The sequence below is a fragment of the Lissotriton vulgaris genome, chromosome 1_1 (genome assembly GCF_964263255.1).
Source record: "Lissotriton vulgaris chromosome 1_1, aLisVul1.2, whole genome shotgun sequence".
NCBI lineage: Eukaryota > Metazoa > Chordata > Amphibia > Caudata > Salamandridae > Lissotriton > Lissotriton vulgaris.
The window spans coordinates 1,104,248,671-1,104,268,755 of NC_141685.1; the positions used below are offsets into that span (position 1 = coordinate 1,104,248,671).

The window sequence follows — 20,085 nt, forward strand, 5'->3', positions numbered from 1 at the left end:
CCCATGCACAGGTGCTCAGCAGTCACAGAGACCTCCGGTGCAGAGGTGCTCAGCAGTGACAGAGACCACCCATGCACAGGTGCTCAGCAGTGACAGAGACCACCCATGCACAGGTGCTCAGCAGTCACAGAGATCTCCGGTGCAGAGGTGCTCAGCAGTGACAGAGACCACCCATGCACAGGTGCTCAGCAGTAAGATAATCCATGCACAGGTGTTCAGCAGTAACAGAGACTACCCGTGCACAGGTGCTCAGCAGTGAGATATTCCATGCACAGGTGTTCAGCAGTGAGATATTCCATGCACAGGTGCTCCACCAACTCCTCAGGGAGCGCAGAAGCCGAACAGAGCAAGATCGACTAGTGTGATCCCATCTTCTACAAAGAGGAAGAAGAACATTGTATTCACACTCCAATTGACAAAACATCAGAGACACTTAACATGAGACACTCAAACGGATTTCTTGTTAATAGCAAGGTCTCCTCCTTTTTAAGGTGGGCGAAATATCATTTTATCAATAGAGGGAACATTTTTCTATCGCAAGCACTTCCTATCCTGAGGGCTAATGGAGCAAGTGACCTGCACTTTGCTTCCAGTACAGCAGGATGTTCAATATCTCCCAGGGTTTAAGCAGGTAGGCTGACTCACTTGTAAATAAATGTAATCAAGTCATTGGCTGCCATGAATAACATCATTGAGGAATCCATGGCCCAGCAATGCCATTATGTTATACAGACTGAGGCTACAGTGGAAAACAGAACCTTTGTATCTGTTAACATAACTTCCTGGTGAGCCCCCCAGACTTCTGAATGGCACACGGCCTTTGAAGATCAGCCAAACCTTCCTGTCACAGTAGCTCATAGGTATCTGAACCACCACAAGTACACATCTCCCGGTCCCTCTAACACATTTCTGTTTGTAAGTGCAGAGAACCAGCTAACTGGCAATCTGAGCACTATTTGATACACTACCAATAGCACAATACATCGAATCCATCGAATGCTGATTATCTGAGTACTAATACATTGGAATAAAAAAAACATTAGCCACCTAGAGCTCCTTGATGCTCATATCAAGAAGCAATTCAAATATTCATATGTGTTAATTAATTCTAGTTCCTGTTGTTACATACAAGTGTGATGAGACATTTATTCAAACTTGACTTAAAGAAAGAAAACTTACCTTTGGGCTACGTTGGAGTAGTCACCTTTCACATAGGTGAAAAACTGGCATAAAGGATCTTCTTTGCACAACTGTTGACATTGTTGGTACGAAGTTGCCTTGACCACCCCGCGGTCATTTCCTGGAAAATCCAAATCCTTAAAGATGTGGTCACTGCATCCTGCAAGAAAAGAGAAATGGAGTCTGATGAATTCTTGTTTATGCGCCGTTAGTTCCTCTACTAAGAGTTTCCTTGCTAGCTGAATTGAGATGACCCCTCTGTTTCCCTCGGTGATGCTTGTGGGGCCCTTTACAAGAGCAGTGAATTGTACCAATGTACATCTACTTTAAAGAAAGGTACAACACTGGGACATTTATGTTCTGACTAGGAAGGCAAAATCAATGTTTTTTCTACATTAGTATCCACAGGTCAGCTATCAGCTATACGAATTAAAGATCCTGCTGGCAGTTAGACAGACAGTGTTAAGTTTGTTTATCTATTCAGCATTTAAGTTTCCAGCAACTTAGGAATCTGCATTGAACATGTGGCATGAAGAAGGCAACCTGTACATGTGTTTGCAATTAGAGACATGTTATAGTAGTTCAACTGTCAGACCCTGGCCCTGGGCCATGGGGCAAGCATGGGCTACTGGTTCTCAACTTGTAGGTTGTGATGGTTTGCCTCTTTGGTCTGGCGGCCCTTCCAACTCTGGCTCTGCAAGCCAAATCACTAAAATTGCAGGGGTAGCGGAAATGACATCATACACCTTTGACATAGATACAACATCAAAGTAAGCAATCTCATAAACCTTTGATCCTAAATCTACTCAAGATGTGAAGTCACTTGACAGTAACCAGGATGAGTTAACAATACTTGGCATAGCTGAAGTTCCACAATAACTTAAAGATTAATATAACACAACACAAATATCTATTTTAGATACACCTATATTAGTGTGCACCTGCAGCACTTATTGTTCCACCCACTTAATTAGCACCTTAATAGATGTCCCAGGCAAGTCATTGCAGCCTGAATGCAGTGTCACATTACCATGTCGACATGGCATGTTAACCTTATTGCCAAGCCTTAAAGTCCGCTTTTATTACATATGTCACACCTAAGGTAGGCCCTAGGTACCTCATACGGCATGGTGCTATGTAATTAAAAGTTTAGGCATGTACTTTTAAGTTTTACATGTCCTGATAGTGAAAAACACCTACATTTATTTTCCACTATGGGGAGAGCTTGCCCATCCATTGGATAATATTTTGTACTCCTAATTACATTTATTAAGCTGTAATTCCTACCTGAGAAGAGGTATGTTTGGTACCTATGAAATTGCAATGATAAACCCTCTTCAATTAAACCCTTTATCCGGAAAAAAATATATAGTACATTAACCAATACTACATGCATCCACCACCCCCGGAGTGAGTGAGGATGGAAGAGGAGGTATCCATTTCAACAAGAAAACAATTGTTTGCAACTTCAAAAATACATCAGGCCATGACCCCAAAGTTCTGTCTTAATTTAAAAGTAGCTATTATATATTTTGTTTTTAGTCTTACGAATGTAACCCTTGGTATTACCATAATTCCGGTACACACCTCATGAGTCAAGTACAAATATTCACATGGGTTTCATGGCTGAAAGCCAAGCATTAGGGTCAGGCAAGAAGAGGATTAGATCTACTGGATGGGTCAAACACAATTGACTACCTTTTGCTATTTACCACTACTTCCTTTCAGTTCCACACCTGACCAATTTTACTCTTAATTTCTACTCCCTTTAAGATCCTATTGGCTCTAAATGGTTTCTAGGTAGGTCATGATCCTCAAAATAAATTGAGAAATTGATGATGTGTGTTCTTTTCTTTTTTCGAGAGGTTGGTGAGACATTTTTAGTCTTACAAATGTAACCCTTGGTATTACCATATTTCTGGTACACACCTCATGAGTCAAGTACAAATATTCACATGGGTTTCATGGCTGAAAGCCAAGTATTAGGGTCAGGCAAGAAGAGGATTAGATCTACTGGATGGGTCAAACACAATTGACTACCTTTGCTATTTACCACTACTTCCTTTCAGTCCCACACCTGCCCAATTTTACTCTTAATTTCTACTCCCTTTAAGATCCTATTGGCTCAAAATGGTTTCTAGGTAGGTCATGATTCTCAAAATAAATTGTAAAATTGATGATGTGTGTTCTTTTCTTTTTTCGAGAGGTTGTTGAAATGTGCATAATGTTAGTCATACTTGTATGTTCAGGTTGCGTAATACACATTTTTAACCATCCCATGTTCAATGTTTTAGACATACAATTCTACTGTTTATGCCTTTCCCTTTATCAGCGGGGGCTCCTCCACTAAGGCCGAGGAGCGTCGCCCCACTGTTCTGTGAGCAGGTCAAAAAGGAAAAAGAAAATTATATTAACGCATTGTTATTATCACTTGATTTTTCAGTGGCTAAGATGGTTAGGGGGGAGTGGGGCTGATCTGTTACAGAGGAGCTGGGGAAGGAGTGGTGAGCAGTCTCTTAAGAGCACATGAAGGTTTGGCTAGATGTCTTGGGCCCGCCAAACAGTCATGCGCACTTTGCATGTTCTCCACCAGGCTGTCTTGTACAGCCTGGGTGGAGAACATGCACAGGCTACCAGTTCCTCTCCGAGCACCAAATCAAGATGCTCAGACCAATCACAATGCTGCTGTAACACAGCATGAGAGTAGCTAGGGGAACCTGAGAGCATGTGTGCTTCCTGCCCCGGGAGTCCTGCAGTCGACTGAAGAGGAATAGAGAGGCGCCGTCTGGCCTGTAGGTAAGAGATTAAAAAAAGTAATAATAATAATTCCCTCCCCCCACCACCGTTAAGTAACAACCACCACTGCCCTCTTTAGTTTTCTTAAGCTACCTTTAATTTTTGCATTCCGGAAGGGTATAATTGTAACCAAAAATTGATGGCCTAATTTACAAAGGTAAACTTTCACTTTTGTGTAAGTTTACGATTTTTTGCTATTCACAAAGGGATTTATGAGAAGTATCTCTACAAGTGCGGAGTCTATTCACATTTAAAGACCTATCTATTTATGTGCGGAGACTCTGCACTTGTAAAGAGACTACTCACAAGTCCCCTTTTGGATAGCAAATAATCGTAAACTTACACAGAAGTGTAAGTTTACCATTGTGAATCAGGCCCAAAAAGACTGTTATGTATCAAACAAAGGATCAAAGTGTTATCTGTTTTGTCAGGTGTTTTTTTATGATGCTATGTAATGAATATTTATGGTTGAAAAGATTAGTGTGTAATATCAATTTGTCTTTTCTACATTGTTATTTTTTAGAATAATCTTGGGGAGATTTGTACAAACTGTTTGTTAGCCTGAAGAAGGTGGGGAATTATCAGATACCACCGAAACGCGTCGCTTCTGTGTCTAAAAAGTGATTGACAAACAACACCTGGTCAGCTGGAAAACTGGAAATAACATCTTGTGGGGATAAAAGAAAAGATTCCCTTTGTGTACATTGTATGTGGTGCAAGAGCATCTACACAGCATTGTTTTCTAATGCTTGCAATGGGCAACAGGTTGTTGTCTTGAAATTGAGAAATTATATCTTCAAGATTTCCCTTACATGTCAAATTTTGTCTTTTTTAAGTGTCTTTTTATTTTGTTTTGTGAAAATATTTCTAAAGAGAAAAGCTTAAAAAACATATCAGAGTTTTTAATATTCAGCAAACAATAAAGATTCATGATTTTCTTATGTTATGTTCTGCGGTTCTAATTGGTGCTGTGTGTTATGATTGGAGGCAGTATGCGTGTGGTGTGTGCATAAAAACAGAGCCCAAAGGGATCATTGTTCATAGTGTTTTTTTATAATACCAGGTCACAATATTTGTATCCTTTATTTGGCAATACATAAATTATGAGGTGTATCCATTTGAGAGTCATGGATTCAAGACAATCAAAAGTTAGCTAGAATCCATGTGCATAAACCATGCAATGCATGGACTCAACAAAAATTCGTAGTCAGAAATACACCAAAGTGGTGAACGAAAGAATGGCAGATCATCAATACTGCACATAATTGCCATATTTGCCTTAACACGGTTCTTCCAAAACTGCAGCTCCTGATTTATAATAATATCCTTGAGGTACATCTGCAGACAAATAAACATTACCCTGAGAAACAGGATTTATCATAAATGAACCTGTCAGATTGTCTTGCCATACAATTTGATTTTTCAACCCCAGGGCACTTACTCACAGACACCCCAAATGTGAAGCCTGTTTTCGAATCCACCCTAAACATAAGGTATGCAGGAGAATATTTAACTTACTTCTTTTAATCCCAAAGCTTCTTAGCGAGAAGCCTGAAACAACGTTGTATAACCGGTTGACTGACGGCGGCATTGTGGCAGAGCTCTTCAGATAGCAGAAGAACCTATTGAAAAACAGATTTCCAACCAATCAGAAATTAAACATTTAAATCTGCCCTATCATGGGCTACAGGCATCATGTATGGTTTTTCACAGTTTCACCAGCAAAATCTTCTGAAAAGACTCAGTTGCTGTTCCTTTGATAAATGTAGACAACCCACAGAAGAAACTACAGAGCATTTAAAAGGGAAGTGGACATTGCCAAAGCCTCCCTGGGATGTTCTTGAGTATAAAACATCCAATCTACTCCTACATGAAATTGTGACTGCTGTGACTGGATCCTCCTGTTGCTTCCACTTCCTCTCAGATTTTTCTGTCTCCAATACCAACTCCTTTCTCAACTCTCGGTTTAGCAAAGAGGTTGAGAGGTCAGGCTTTCAGCACATTTTGAAGTCTGGGGACCTAGCAGAGGCTGCCCGCAGGCTAAAGTCTTCCTTTGCTCCTATTGGACAGGTTTAAGTCACAGAGGACACAAAAGTAGCTCCTATGTGCTTGTACTTTTGTGGTTGCCTGAAATAATCACGTTTTTAATATGCCATTTATGGCCAATGCTTTGATGGCCCCATAGAAGACCCAGAATTGTCTGCCAGTCCATGGATAGTGCACAAGCAAATATTAGACACTTAAGCTGCTTGCCTTCAAACCATTATGAACATGGGCTATATGGGCAGTTTACAGCTGCAGGAATGAAGAGAAATTAGAATTTCAACAATACAGTTTGTTAATGCATATCTGAAGTTGATGCTTCAACAATGCAACTGCAAAGTGTATGGTATTTTGCCTTGTATAGCTTCAGTGTTTCGATAAGTTCATGCAGGTTGACTGTGAGCCATGTCAGGCTGGGTGTGATAACAGATTGTTCCACTGGGAGGAGTTCTATTGGAGAAAGCTGAGAATCATTAGTATTGGATGTTTTTTGGTACTGGCAGACATTTACTATTTACACACTGAAAGGACTGACTACTTTTTAGTCTCTCCTTCCTCTGAGAGTGTCTTTATGATCTCTTTCTTCTTTTCTTGCAGGCGTTCTTTGCGTCCCTTGCAAGCCTCCTTAGTCTTCGACCTGCAAACTTCAGCCTGGTTACACAGGAGCTGCATGCTGCCTTTGTCTGCCTTCAGTTTGTGAATGTGCTACATTAGATGCAATTGTTTTTGAACACATTACCTTTGACTTTCAGATAAAGGCGGTGGTACAAGTGTCGGTCAATCTTCTGGGACTCAAGGTATCTGCAGTGAAGACAGCTCAGGATTCTTATTCTCCTCAGCCATGAGAGCTTCTTCTGGCATACATACATTGGCAGTACTCTCTCTCACTAATGCCCATGTGCCTTCTCTTACTGCGAACAAGCATGTTCCTTCTGCTGCGGGCAAAGGAGTGCACAGGTCCATGCTTGTGGATAACCAGAACATATGCCACCAGCTTTCTGATTGGCTGGTTAGTTTGCATTGGCAATCTTATTTGTTTCATTAGGATCCAGCCATACTTTTTGTTGCCACAGTGCAAGATGCTGGCTGCAAGCTTCTTCTGAAGCCGAAGAATAGTCATGGCAACAGCCCGGCCGAAGACCAAAAATTGAGAATCGTCTGAGGTAGCATCTATGTTCGTGGTAGTATGTCTGTGAATGTGCCTTGTATATCTGACGAACGTGCAAAGAAACCTACATACAAGTCTACAGAGTCTATTTACAGCTGCAGCCTGTGCTACCTGCAACATAGCTTAGCTTGGATTGCAGACAGCCAGATCGACCAAGTATCCCATTGAGCATCCCACTGGAAGCTGGAGGCCAGCTATTGAAGGCCATGGCCATTGCATGCACTTGTGTCACTTTCTCCAGTGCCCTGAGGTGAAATGAAGCAGACACAGCAGCAAGGAGAGTGTGAGTGAAAGTGGCAGTGAGAGTGTAGAAAGAGAAGAGAGAGAGAGAGAGAGAGAGAGAGAGAGAGAGAGAGAGAGAGAGAGAGAGAAAACAGATTAGAAAGGAAAATGAGTGAGGTAGGAAGGAGATAGGCAGAATAGATTAAAAGATGGAGGTATTGGCCAGGAAGGAGCAGGCTTTGTTTTAACTGCTTTTGATTTTCAGCCTTGATTCCAGAGGGGAGTTTTGATTGACTATGACAAAATTAATTAGAACGTGTTTTTAAAAGAGCAACAGACTTTTGTATTTTGAATGCTTTGAGACATTTTCTATCACCCACAAATAATAGGAGGGGGCAAACATCAAGCTCAGGCAAACCTCAAAATAATTTGGGCCTTATTTATGAAGGCATTGCGTCAGTTTTGCGCCGCCAGTGCGTCACTTTTTGTGACGCACCAGCGGTGTAAAAAATGCCCCCTGTTGCGCCATATTTAAAAAGTGACGCATCTAGGTAGATGCGTCACTTTTTAAACCCCTGCGCCACATTATACCTGCGTCAGGTATAATGTATGCAGAGGGGGCGTTCCCCCGCAAAAAGCCTTGTAATAGTGACGCAGTGAAATCTATGAGATTTCACTGCGTCAGTTTTAGGACGCTGTTGCGTCAAAATCTTGCGCCTGACTCACAGCAGGCGTAAGACTGATGCAAGCCCTTTCACATGGGGCTTTCCCCATGTGAAAGGACGCATTGCTGGAGTTGCATCACTTTTGTGACACACTCCAGCAATGCGTCACTTTTGCGCTTACAGATACGTCAGAAATACTGACGTATCTGAAACTCCTTGCGACATGATGCGTCATACATTAAATATGACGCATCAGGAATGTCGCAAGGAGTGCGCAGTGAAAAGTGACGCATCGCTGTTTTCACGCAGCGATGAGTCACTTTTCATAAATGAGGCCCTTTGTTTCTAAGGGAAAGGGTCTTCATTACTATAAAAAGATGAGCATGAATAATGCAAAGGAGTAGTTAAGGATGAATATCTTAGAAACGTGCCGTGCTGAAACGTAGCTTACATGGTTAGTAGATTTGCAGGTTTCATCTATATCTATCCACAAGGTCAAAAGTTAAAAGCATAACTACATAGTGGTGATCACCACTGTATGTTATATATTGACAGAGAGACAGACAGACAGACAGACAGATAGATAAATAATGTTTTACTTTCTGTTGTCAGCAGTCCAGTCTGCTGTGACAAATGTGAAGTACTGGCAGCGAGGATGGTTGCTGCAGATGAGCTGGCAGTACTCAGCATCAGGAGCCAGAACCTGCTCAATGTCATTGCCAGGAAAATCAATATTGGGAATGAGATATTCAGGACATGCGGAATCACCTGAGTAGGGAGAGAAGGAGAAGAGAAGAATGCATTTTAATCAAACACAACCCTTTATTTCACCAAGATAACTGTCAACCTTTCACTCTGCTGCTTCTGTGAGTGACAATTCGTTGTAAGTGGACAGCATGCGATGCCCTTAACCCACCGGCCTGTAGTGTCAGGCTTGAGATTTAGACTCACTGAAAAGGACCCTTGACTGACTCCAGTGAGCGCTGGTTGAGGAGGCAGGAGACCACAATCAGAAACAAATCTGCCCATGCTGCAGCCAGCCCCAAAAATATCTAAACTTAAATCCGAATATACTTTGACAATATACAAACCAACTAAAGCCGTGAGATGAACATCCATTCCCACTAATTACAATTCATTTAAAACAGAATTTATTTTAACTAATTTTGCAGTTTGAATGAACTGAAAATTGAGGTGATTTGGCAGGGTGGTAGAAATGCTTGTGAGTTGCGGCCTGTCTAATTAAAGTGGGGTTATTTAGCTGTTTTTGGATGTTTTATAAATAAACCAAAGAACATATACTACATGGTCCATCTCCACCTCAGCATCAGGTGACTTAAGGCTGAATGTATGACATTGTTCTGCATTCTGTCCATCAATTATTCTTTTTGCATTTGTCAACCTGAGTGGGATGGGTATGCCAAGACGTGGGTCCCGTGCTCTCCATGCCACTGGAGTCAAGCTATCCTGGCTGATGAGGGCTAAAAGCCCGAAACCGGTCCTAGGTTGCTTGTTTCCAGTCCAGGGAGGACCTTGCCTGGCAGTTCGGGCTGGACTGTTCCCATTGAGCGCAGGGTCAAGACTGATTTGCATATAGCTGGGTGCAAACTGGAATGGCATGGTGAGCAAAAAAAACGATAGATTTAGGCCCAGATCTCTGTACTGGGGTGAATGTATGACATTGTTCTGCATTCTGTCCATCAATTGTTCAATTTGCATTTGTCAACCCGAGTGGGACGGGTATGCCCAGACGTGGGTCCCGTGCTCTCCATGCCACTGGAGTCAAGCTATCTGGCTGATGAGGGTTGAAAGCCTCAAACCAGTCCTAGGATGCTTGTTTCCAGTCCAAGAAGGACCTGGACTGGCAGTTCGGCTGGACTGTTCCCATTGGGCACAGGGTCAAGACTGATTTGCATATGGCTGGATCCAAACTGGAATGGCATGGTGAGCAAAGCATTTCCTGAATAGCGCTGTTAGAGCATGGGGGAGAATTGTTATTGGGGAAATTTTTAGCCATTGTATTTTAAACCTGTGATATTGTGCTTTTAAAAATCAACAACGTTTTACTAGTACTGCCACTAATGTGAACTGTGGTGCCCACCTGTTAGAATGGATGCGCTTGAGGTTAGCACTCTAGGTTGTGCCCCGCCCCTCGTCATTTCCTATAAAAAAAACGGATGCAGCCACCGCGCAGCCGGTGATTAACATTTCCTGAATAGCGCCGTTTGAGCGGAGGGGAGAATTGTTATCGGGGACATTTTTAGCCATTGTATTTTAAACCTGTAATATTGTGCTTTTAAAAATCAACAAAGTTTTTCTATTATTGCCACTAATGTTGTGAACTGCGATGCCAGCCTGTTAGAACAGACCCCCTTGAGGTTAGCGCTCTAGGTTGCCGCCCGGCTCCTCGTCATTTCCTTTAAAAAAACGGATTCATCGGCCGTGCCGCCGGCACGCCAAAGGCAAGCCCGTCTGTGCCCTGAGCGCGACCAGCGCCAGGACCCCTGCCCTTTTTAATAGGCACATGTACACACAATACGACCATATGAATCTGATAATCGATGAGTGCCCTCATCCAATAGCTAAATTGTATAAACTGAGCCATAGTCCTAGGCGTTGTAACTCCTGTGGCCTGAGGGCCCCGAATCTTCCCACAAAACTAACAGCTAAAGAAAAGGAACAAGGTACTCCCTCTAATAACTTGGATACAAATACACTCAAAGATAGAAGAGACCCCAAGCCTCAAGTTCATACACAAGCCACCCCCAATAAAGATCCCAATATAATCAGCTGCATTCTACTCAACTCTAGGTCAGTGATTAAACAGAAAAATGACATAGATTACATGATTTGAGCAGAGAATCCGGGCCTGTTATTCCTCATTGAATCCTGGTCTAATGATTCTAATGAGCTGGACTGGAATGCAGCAGTGCCAGAGAGCTACACTGTAGCTAACTTAGACAGGGTAGGAGCTAAAGGAGGCGAGATAGCATCAATTTACCGTTCCCTTTACAAGGTGAGGATCACGCCAGAACCTTCAATAGAAGGTGGAGGCAATGTCATTTAGTATTAAAATGAACAACCAAGAACTTTTTCCGGGTCTACTTATCCACAGGGCTCCTGGGATGAGATCCCCCTTTAATAGATCATTACATACCTATTTGGAATCCTGTTTAGATACGGAGTCCCTTACGATACCGGGCAATTGAAATTTTCACATAGAAGCAAAAAATTACTCTGATACATCCTGCCTGATTGATAACTTAGCTAACTTCGGGCCGAGCCAGATCGTATTGGAACCAACGCACCAAGAGGGCCATAGGCTAGATGGAATCTTTGCCAATATTAAACGCATTGAAGTGAAAGGGGTAAAACCACTAACCTGGTCTGATCACTTCGCAGTCCATGTTATTGCCAAGACTCCTTCCACAAGTAGTGGTCACAGGAAAAGACCCTCCTCTGGAAAATCTTGTCCGTGGAAACTTATTCAACAAAATGATCTGATTTTAGCATTAACAAAGAATTCCCCAGCCTTGGCAGACTCCAACATAGCAGAAATCAACTTGGATAATTGGCTTAGGCAAGTGGTAAACCAGCTGGCACCAGAAATGCCAATATTCAAAATCAAAAGAGACTAGCTAGGTTTAAGCAAAAAGGACTCAAAGGAGTACGTATGTCAATGGAAACCAGTAGGTTTTATTTGAAAGCCCTCACCCACCAACCTAGTTGGTGGCATGCTTCATCATCGGGCCCCACCGCAGTGGCACCTAGCGTGCCCCGGGTGTGCTTCGACGCCAGGTTACTGCGGAGCTGGTATAATTGCTGAGTGTGCAATGTGGTGAGTATGAAGGTGAAAAATTAAATTAAAAAGCCATACAGAAGTCCCAGCACCCGAGGGTAAAAAACTATTTTAATAAAACTGGGTATCTGTTGGCACATTAAAAAGGCAGACGGACACAGTGGAGTATGGATTATGACCTCCAGTGTCCTGTGTGGTCTACATGTTTCAGCCTGGCCTTTCTTAATTTGAAACAGGCTTTCCTCAGGACCAAGTGAGTATGTGTGGGGGTATTAAAAATAAATTACAGTGAGTGTGTTAGAGGTTCTATGTGTAGCACACACTAAGGTGCTATATGGGTGAGAAGGGGGTTCCCTCTCGCTTTGCTACATATAACATAGAGGGGGAGACATACAGACGTACAGGGTAGAGTCATATTAGCATATTATTGCAAAGGACACAGTCGTCATTCCACCGTCTTATAAGGTGAGTGAGCGAACTATACAAGGCTAAAGTGTGGTCTTGTCAAAGGCGAGACTCAGGTGAAGGTTATCTAGAAGCCGGTTGTAGTGGTGATCTAGAAAACGAACATGTCAATGTGAGGTTCAGGTAAGTGAAGGAAAAAACAATTTTTGTCCTCACACAGTGTTTAGCTGATCAAAGCCTCCTTGGGTCGCCTGGCAGAGAAAGAGACCCTAAAAGAAGGCGGTATTGGTATTATATAGATATCCGACCTGCAAGGGAAAAACCTCAACACCTTACCCCAACAGTAGCTGTAGTGCGCAGCCTCATTTACTCACGAAACTGTCGGTCTAGTTCCTCCCTGGACCTGTAATCCTTCTGCGGCGCCCGGATGTGAATGAGGGCCGGCCGAGCTTGTGTATTTAAAGGTTCAGTCATTGGTTACACCTGGGTGAGGTAGAAACAGAGGGAGGGGTTGCCGCGCTGAAAGCGCCATGTCATGTGCGTTCTGCGCATGCGTTAGGAGAGTAGACTACCCTATCCGGCGCGTGCGCTCGCTGGTAATGCCTGTCTGCGCATGAGCGGGTAGTTAGTGGCTATCGCGCATGCGTAGAAGGAGCCGCGCAAGCGAGGAAAGGTGTTTTAGCGCTCGTGGTAGCGCTAGTATGTAATAAAACTTTTAATGAGGGGCAAGGAGTGTCGAAAAAAGAAATATTGACACTAAAAAGCAGCAACTGGGTGGTGTGTTACTAAGAACAAGATTAGTTTATATACAACAGGGGGAAGAGGAAGGAAGTCTCAGTCATTGAGTGTGGGAAATGCACAGAATGAGAAGGAGAAGAAAGGCTCAATCATTGAGTGTTAAGCGAATTCCAAGGTATGGAATCGTTAAGCCCCTCAATATGAGTGGATAGGCGATAAATCCAGCGTTGTTCTTTTTGGAAGAGAAAACTTTCATTATTTTGAGTTATAGGGAATTGTTCAATCACAGTCCAAGTAAAATCGTTTGGGGTGTGATTGTGGGACAAGAAATGGTCAGTAAGTCTGCTTATGTTTTTACCGCATCGGATGGTGCTGCGGTGTTCTGTCATTCTTGTCCGTACCTTCCGGGTGGTCATACCCACGTACCGTAGACCGCATCTGCATGTCATCAGGTACACCAGGTTGGAGGAATTACAGTTGGTAAACTGGCGTTGTGTCCATACCTTACCCGCTTCTAGGTCCAGGGTCTTTGAGGGGGATGTAAGGTGGCACACGCTGCAGTTGTTGCACGGTTGGTGTCCCGTAAGTTTTGGTAAACCCCAAGCATTGAGGATGGTGGGGTCATTAGTGGCACAGTTCGGTCTAGGTCTGGTGTGTACTAGGGAGTCTTTCAGATTCTTAGCCCTTCTGTATGCGAATCTGGGTTTTTCCCAATTTCGGTTGCCTGAATTAATAATCTTCAAGTTCTTGTTGATTATGTTGGAGACCTGATTAGACACGGTATTGTAAGTGGTTACGCATGTCAACGTGGGTTCTTCAGGGGGCCTTGTTGTTGCCTCAAGCAGAGACTCTCTATTTTGGTTTCGAGCCCTCTTGCAGGTGGTGTTCAGAATCCTGGTGGGGTATCCCCTGTCTTCCAATTTGTGGATCAAGGTGGCTGATTGTTGTTTATAATCCTGAATTCGGCTGCAGTTGCGTCTCAGTCGCAAAAATTGACCATAAGGGAGATTCTCCCGTAGAGGTCTGGGGTGGAAGCTATCGAACCTCAAAAGTGAGTTCCTTGATGTTGGTTTTTGGTAAGTTGTGGTTGTCAAGCCATCCACACCTGCCTTGATGGTGAGGTCTAGGAAGGCTAATTCAGAAGCACTGCTGGTGCAGGTAAACCTCAAGTAGTTGTCACGGGTATTGAGCCACATGAGAAATTGATCCAGGGATTCTCGATTTCCTTCCCAGATTACCAGAATGTCGTCGATATAACGACGCCATACATTGATGTTGGTTGCGTAGGGATTGTTCACAGATTGTATGTGTGTTTTTTTGAAATGGGCTACATAGAGACCAGCTATACTGGGAGCGAAAACGCTCCCCATGCTTGTGCCGTTAGTCTGTAGGTACAGTTTGCCCTCATACTCAAAGTAATTGTCTTTTAATGCCAGAGTGGCACAATCCATTATGAAGCTGCGTGGGGTGTGATGGTTCCAAACAGTTCCAGTTAGGACTTCCTCCAGTACTGCCAATGTGGCGTCCTGCGGTAAGCTAGTATAGAGGCTCTCAATATCTAATCCGACAAGGAGCTGGGTATCTGGGTTGTAGTCGGTTTCCTTGATTACATTTAGGAGATGTTTCGTATCCTTGATGTAGGAAGGTGTGAGTTGTACCAATGGATTCAAGAAGAAGTCGCAAAAGCGTGACAGGGGCTCTAGGAGTGACTGATTCCCAGACACAATAGGTCTTCCCGGTGGTGGTGTTATTCCTTTGTGTATCTTTGGGAGGGTGTAGAAGTATGGGATTCTTGCATTTTTGCAGCACAGGTAGTCGGCCTCCTGTTTTGAGATATGTTCTGCGTCCCGGGCATTTTTCACCAGGATCTGTATCCTCTGGCTTAGCTCCTCGGTGGGGTCTTTTCTAAGTGGTCTGTAATTCCTGTTGTCGCTGAGTAGTCTAAGACATTCAGTGTCATAGTCTGTCTTATCCATGAGTACGATGCCTCCCCCCTTGTCAGCGGGTTTTATGACGAGGGCAGGGTTAGCCTGCAGGCGTCTTAAAGTTTCACGCTCACAGTAGGACAGATTATTGAAGGTATTTCTTTCTTGTATGTTCTCAACCTCAGTGTAGACCGCCTGTTCGAAAGCAGCGATCTCAACAGGTATGCTTGAGGGAGGGGGGATGAAAGTGGATTTCAATCTGAGGCCTGTCTCGTTGGGGACTTCCTCCTGAGGGTCATTGGACTCAGTTTTCTTTTCAAAGAAGGCTTTTAATTTCAGTTTTCTAAAGAACTCCGCCAGTTCCATATGCAGTTTGAAATGGTCCAGTCTGGCTGTGGGGACGAAGGATAGGCCCTTGTTCAGGACTGCTGTCTCTTCTTCTGTCAATTCTGTGCTGGAGACGTTGAACACCAGCTGGTCTTTTGTTCTTATCGCTGTTACTGTTTGCTCGGTCCAGAAATGCCAAAACACCTTAGGACAATACAAGTCTTGTCACCCGGGTACAAGGCTGAACTTAAACAACTCATAATAAAATGCAGACGCAAGGAACACATTTGGAGATCTGATTATAGCCTTGTCCATAGAAATGAGTACAGCTTAGCCTTAGAGGACAATAAAATAGCCATAAAACAAGCCAAAATGACATTTTTACCGCAAAAATCCAGGAAGCAACTAACTCCTCAAAAGAACTATTTAAAACTGTCACTGAGCTATCAAAAAGCCCTCGTGACACGCAGTTCTCACCAGATCAAAACTTTGTAGACAAGATGGCAGTTTTCTTCCAAGAAAAAGACCAGACTGTCTACAACGAACTCCAGAATACAGTAGAAGAGCATGGGACGCACCACCAAGAGGGATGGGAAGACATGGCACCTCAATGTAATTGATCTCAGTTCTCTGTGTTAATGGAAGAATAAGTGGCAGATTTACTGCTGCAGACCAAGTCTGGGTCGCCTCTAGATCCCTGTCCCCGTACATTTTGCATTTGGCTCCAAAAAAGATTAGTGCATACCTCACCCCTCTAATAAATCAAATCATTAGTTCTGGGCTTTTCTCTCGAAGCTGGAAAAAGGCATGTATCTGGCTTATACTTAAAAAAACACGCTTGAACACCTGGAGACCAAAAACTATTGTCTAATCTCCTGCCTCTCTCTACCCGCCAAAATACTGAAGAAAGCCATGAATTCTGATTTGACTAAATATCTGGATCAAAATAACATTCTTGACTCCACTCAGCATGGCTTTAGATCACGACACTCCACTGAAAAAGAAGAGATCCTCAAGGCAATAGATGGACGGGGGAGGGCAGGTCCCATACTGTTCGATCTTACCGCAGCATTCAACACTGTAAATCATGCGTACTAGTGCAAAGACTGGAGGCTGCCAGCATTAGGGACAAAGCTCTAGCCCTACTAACTTCTTTCCTGGCATCCAAGGAACAACTAATTCACTGGGAGGGACTGCAATCAGATAACTTTACCCTCCCAGGGGGAGTTCCTCAGGGATCAGCCTTGTCCGCGACTATGTTTAACGTCTATGTTGGCCAGGCTAATAAAAAGCCATGGTTTCAAGCTAGTGTTGAAAGCAGGTGACACTCAGCTAGTGGTGTCAGTTACACAAAGCATGGAAATTACAGCAGAACGTTTTCGAAACTGCCCTACAGCACTGATGGCTTGGATGAACTCTAACTTCCTAAAATTGAACACGGAAAAAACGAGGTTGTGGAGTTTGGGCAAAAACCATCAATATGGAGCCAACTATGGTGGCCCCACTCAGCGGGAGTCTGCTCACCACCAGCGCCTAAGGCAAGGAATTTAGGCTTCTTGATTGATAACAACGTAACACTAGCCCCACAGGTAAACCAAGTGACTTCAGCATGTTTCTTTACCCTGAGAGTCCTATGTAAGATTCTTCCGTTCATCCACCCTTCCCCGAGGAAAACCGTGGTTGGAGCCTTAGTCTTGTCGATATTTAGGAGCTGCCGCTAGTCAATACGCCAAACTTCGGACACTTCAAAATGCGGCAGCATGAGTTCTGCTAAATCTACCCAAACATCATCCCCCCGCCGGCAGTATTAAGCACCTCCACTGGCTCCCCATTCGACGACGGGTAGATTTTAAAGCTCTTTGCCTAGTGCACAAAGCTTTATATTGAGGAAATATAAATTTTTGGTCATGTTATGTTCCCTAGCGCGTACCCCACCGACTCCATGTACCAGCTTAAAGTGCATGTAACTTCCCTCCTGTGTCAGCTATGAAGACGCAAATACATTTGCGTCCAACGTTAACTTGTCCTCTTTCAGATCCACCCTGAATGGATTATATAGTCCGTTCCTAAGTATGCTATGCCACCGTCTTTTTGTAGTACACTCCACATGTTTTTCTGCTCTGGCAGAGTAGGCCCCGAATTTCTGCCATCGAGCCTTTTCTCTGGCTTCTGACTCTGACAGCCTCTGCCCAGGCTACCTCTGTACCCGTGAACTCTGACTTACTTCCAGCGCGGCCCCTCGCGCTCAGCTCAGCCTGCTTTCTGCCAAGACTGACTATAACCTTCGAGTTATCTGTTCCGCTCCTCGAGAATACATTCCTGCCTACTAGCTTCAGTAAACATCCTCCCCAGCTGCAGAGCCAAAGGGCCGACCTGTCTCAGTGCAAGTAATTCATAGCCTCTGTTACCATGCTCCCATGGAAGGCCCCGTGCCCCCACACTTCTCATGCAGACACTTAGGCGCTTATACACGCATCCACAGTTAGCATAGAATAGCTTCTGCCCTAGAGACCTTTCCGCCCAGATAGTATGGTTCCTAAACATCAGATATCAGATATGATAGAAGTACAAGTTGATCTGACATGCCAGACTTCTGTCTCTTCCCGTCAGTGTAAATGTCAAGTCCCCTGCACCCCTCTATTCATACGTCATGCAGCTGCGCACGCATCCAAGCTTCCGATTTCTGCTGACATTGCAAAAACTTCTGTTAGTGCCACCCCTTTGTGACACCTATCAGTGACGTTTCTAGCACACACCTCCAGTTCACGCCTCTTGATTACGTACCAGTACCACGTGTATACTGTTATCTTGACTTCTCTCAGCTGTTACGCCTCCTGCACTATTGCTTATGATGTGAATTAAGTATATAAGCTATGTATTGTTAATAAAATGCAGCGCTCTATCCCTTCTGACACCCCTGTGGTGGTCAGAATCCGATATCCTGGTCATGACCATTCCTTTATGAGGAATAAAACCCTTAGAAACTCTAACACCACGGACTCTGTCTTTTTTCATCCGATCTGAGTTATTATTGATTAAGTACTTACCTGCATAGAAATTAAGAGAGTAAATTAATTATTTACGTCATTTTGGCGCCCGAACAGGGACCCCTCCCCCACCTCACGCGCCGGTTGGTGCGTTGCAAGCTCTGTCCCCTGCCATCAGTTAGACGGAACCGACGCGTACTGGCAGGATTTCCTGCATCTCCCTCTGGCCCATGGAGGTGACGAAGACTGCGATCAGTGCCCAGACGAGGCGGTGAGGAGTGCGGAGGATCCCGACCAGAGCCTAGCCGAAAGAAGCAAGGTCCGAGGTGTCAAGAGGCCCACCAGGTTTCCGAAGTTTTCCGAAGTTTTCCGAAGTACCGAGTCGAGTCCAGTCGAGTTTTCCGAGGCCTTCTGTTTCTGTGCTTCCCGGTGAGTACCATTGCTGGGACGTATCTAGACGGGTTTGGGTACACAAGTCCGGTCTGCACTGTTTTTAGGCAGTGTATCTGTACTGTTTAGCAGTATATCTAGTATTCCGAATTTCTGCACTGTTACACCAGTGTATCTGTACTGTTGAGCAGTACATCCAGTATAGGGGGGTAGTCATCTATGTCTCAAATGTCTTCTTATGTGATTAATGTCGTGGTATGAATGTGACCGTTTAATGTGCATTTTTGTGTTTCTTGTATAAAGTAGCTGTAACCAGTATTAAGTAGTAAGGATTGAGTATTCAGTAATAAGTAAGCAAAATGCCGTTTTTCAACAAGTTAAAGCAGATAGGAACTAGGAAAGGGATACTGGAGGAAGAAATTCCTATTCCCCCTAGGGACACTCCAGGTAACTTTATGTATCATAAACATGGCATAGATGCCATATTGTATCTAGACTTATGGGCCGATTACACCAAGCACCTAGACGAAAGACACAGATGGCCTGTTACTGGAACATGGGATGCCGAGTGCATCATGAAGGTAGAAGAAGCATTATGGAAAAAGAAAGCTAGACAATCTCAGAAAGACGCCATAGAATTTTGGCGTAAGGAATCACATAAGCGTGCTGAGAAAACACTCCGTAGAGAAGACAGACTTAAAGAATCAGAAAAAGCCCAAGAAAACGAATTAGTTACTGAAGGGATCCGAGTAAAAACAGAACAAATAGACCGTGCCCGAAACAATCTTGTAAATGGTATGTATCTCGCGGCCGAGGGTACACCTGAGGCCCTATCAGAAATACCGAAAAACTTACCGCCACCATTAGTTCCAACTAAAGTAATGCATAAGACTACTAAAGACATATTCCTAAATTCTTATCTAGAGGATGTAGCACCAGCTTACACCAATTTGCCTGTTCGTGCCCTGCCTCCCGAAAGGGACGGGGTGGAACTCCGCCCCCAGATCATGTTCCGCCGGTACCGCGCCAGACCTCCCCCGCTCCGCCAGCTCCGCCACTTCCCACACCCAAAATTGACCTACCGAAACAAAGTCTACCCGATCCTACCAAACGACAAATTCAAGTTCAGATACAGACTCCACAGGGAGATAATGCCCAAGCATCCACTTCAGGAGGTGCGACCGCGGGTCTTCGGACCCCGCCATTAACACCCAGATTCAATCTCAGAGACATGCAGAGTCCTCTCACGTTCAAGTCACCCCGTCTTGACGCACTTAGAGAAAACATTTCCGTTTGTAGATATGATCCAGTACCCGGTAAAAACGATCTAATGATATTGGCATCACTACGGTTAAGATCTGCCACTGATATCTTGCTATGCTATGTAGGAATGAAGGAACGTCTAGATAGAATATATGAGTTTGTTCAGACAGGGAAAGAC

At 44.0% G+C, this 20,085-nt stretch overlaps 1 protein-coding gene and 1 pseudogene across 1 annotated transcript in view; both read right to left on the reverse strand.

Annotated features, from left to right (window-relative positions):
* LOC147748683 (coagulation factor XI-like) overlaps positions 1–20,085 on the reverse strand; it is a 92,991-nt gene that overhangs the window by 23,947 nt on the left and 48,959 nt on the right. The window contains exons 7-9 of the mRNA XM_086963558.1: positions 8,673–8,841; positions 5,494–5,597; positions 1,180–1,339 (exon numbers count right to left, since the gene is read on the reverse strand). Of these exons, the coding sequence (XP_086819684.1) occupies positions 1,180–1,339; positions 5,494–5,597; positions 8,673–8,841 (433 nt within the window). The remainder of the gene's footprint in view (positions 1–1,179; positions 1,340–5,493; positions 5,598–8,672; positions 8,842–20,085) is intronic.
* Positions 6,553–7,138, reverse strand: LOC147748684 (large ribosomal subunit protein eL19 pseudogene; annotated as a pseudogene).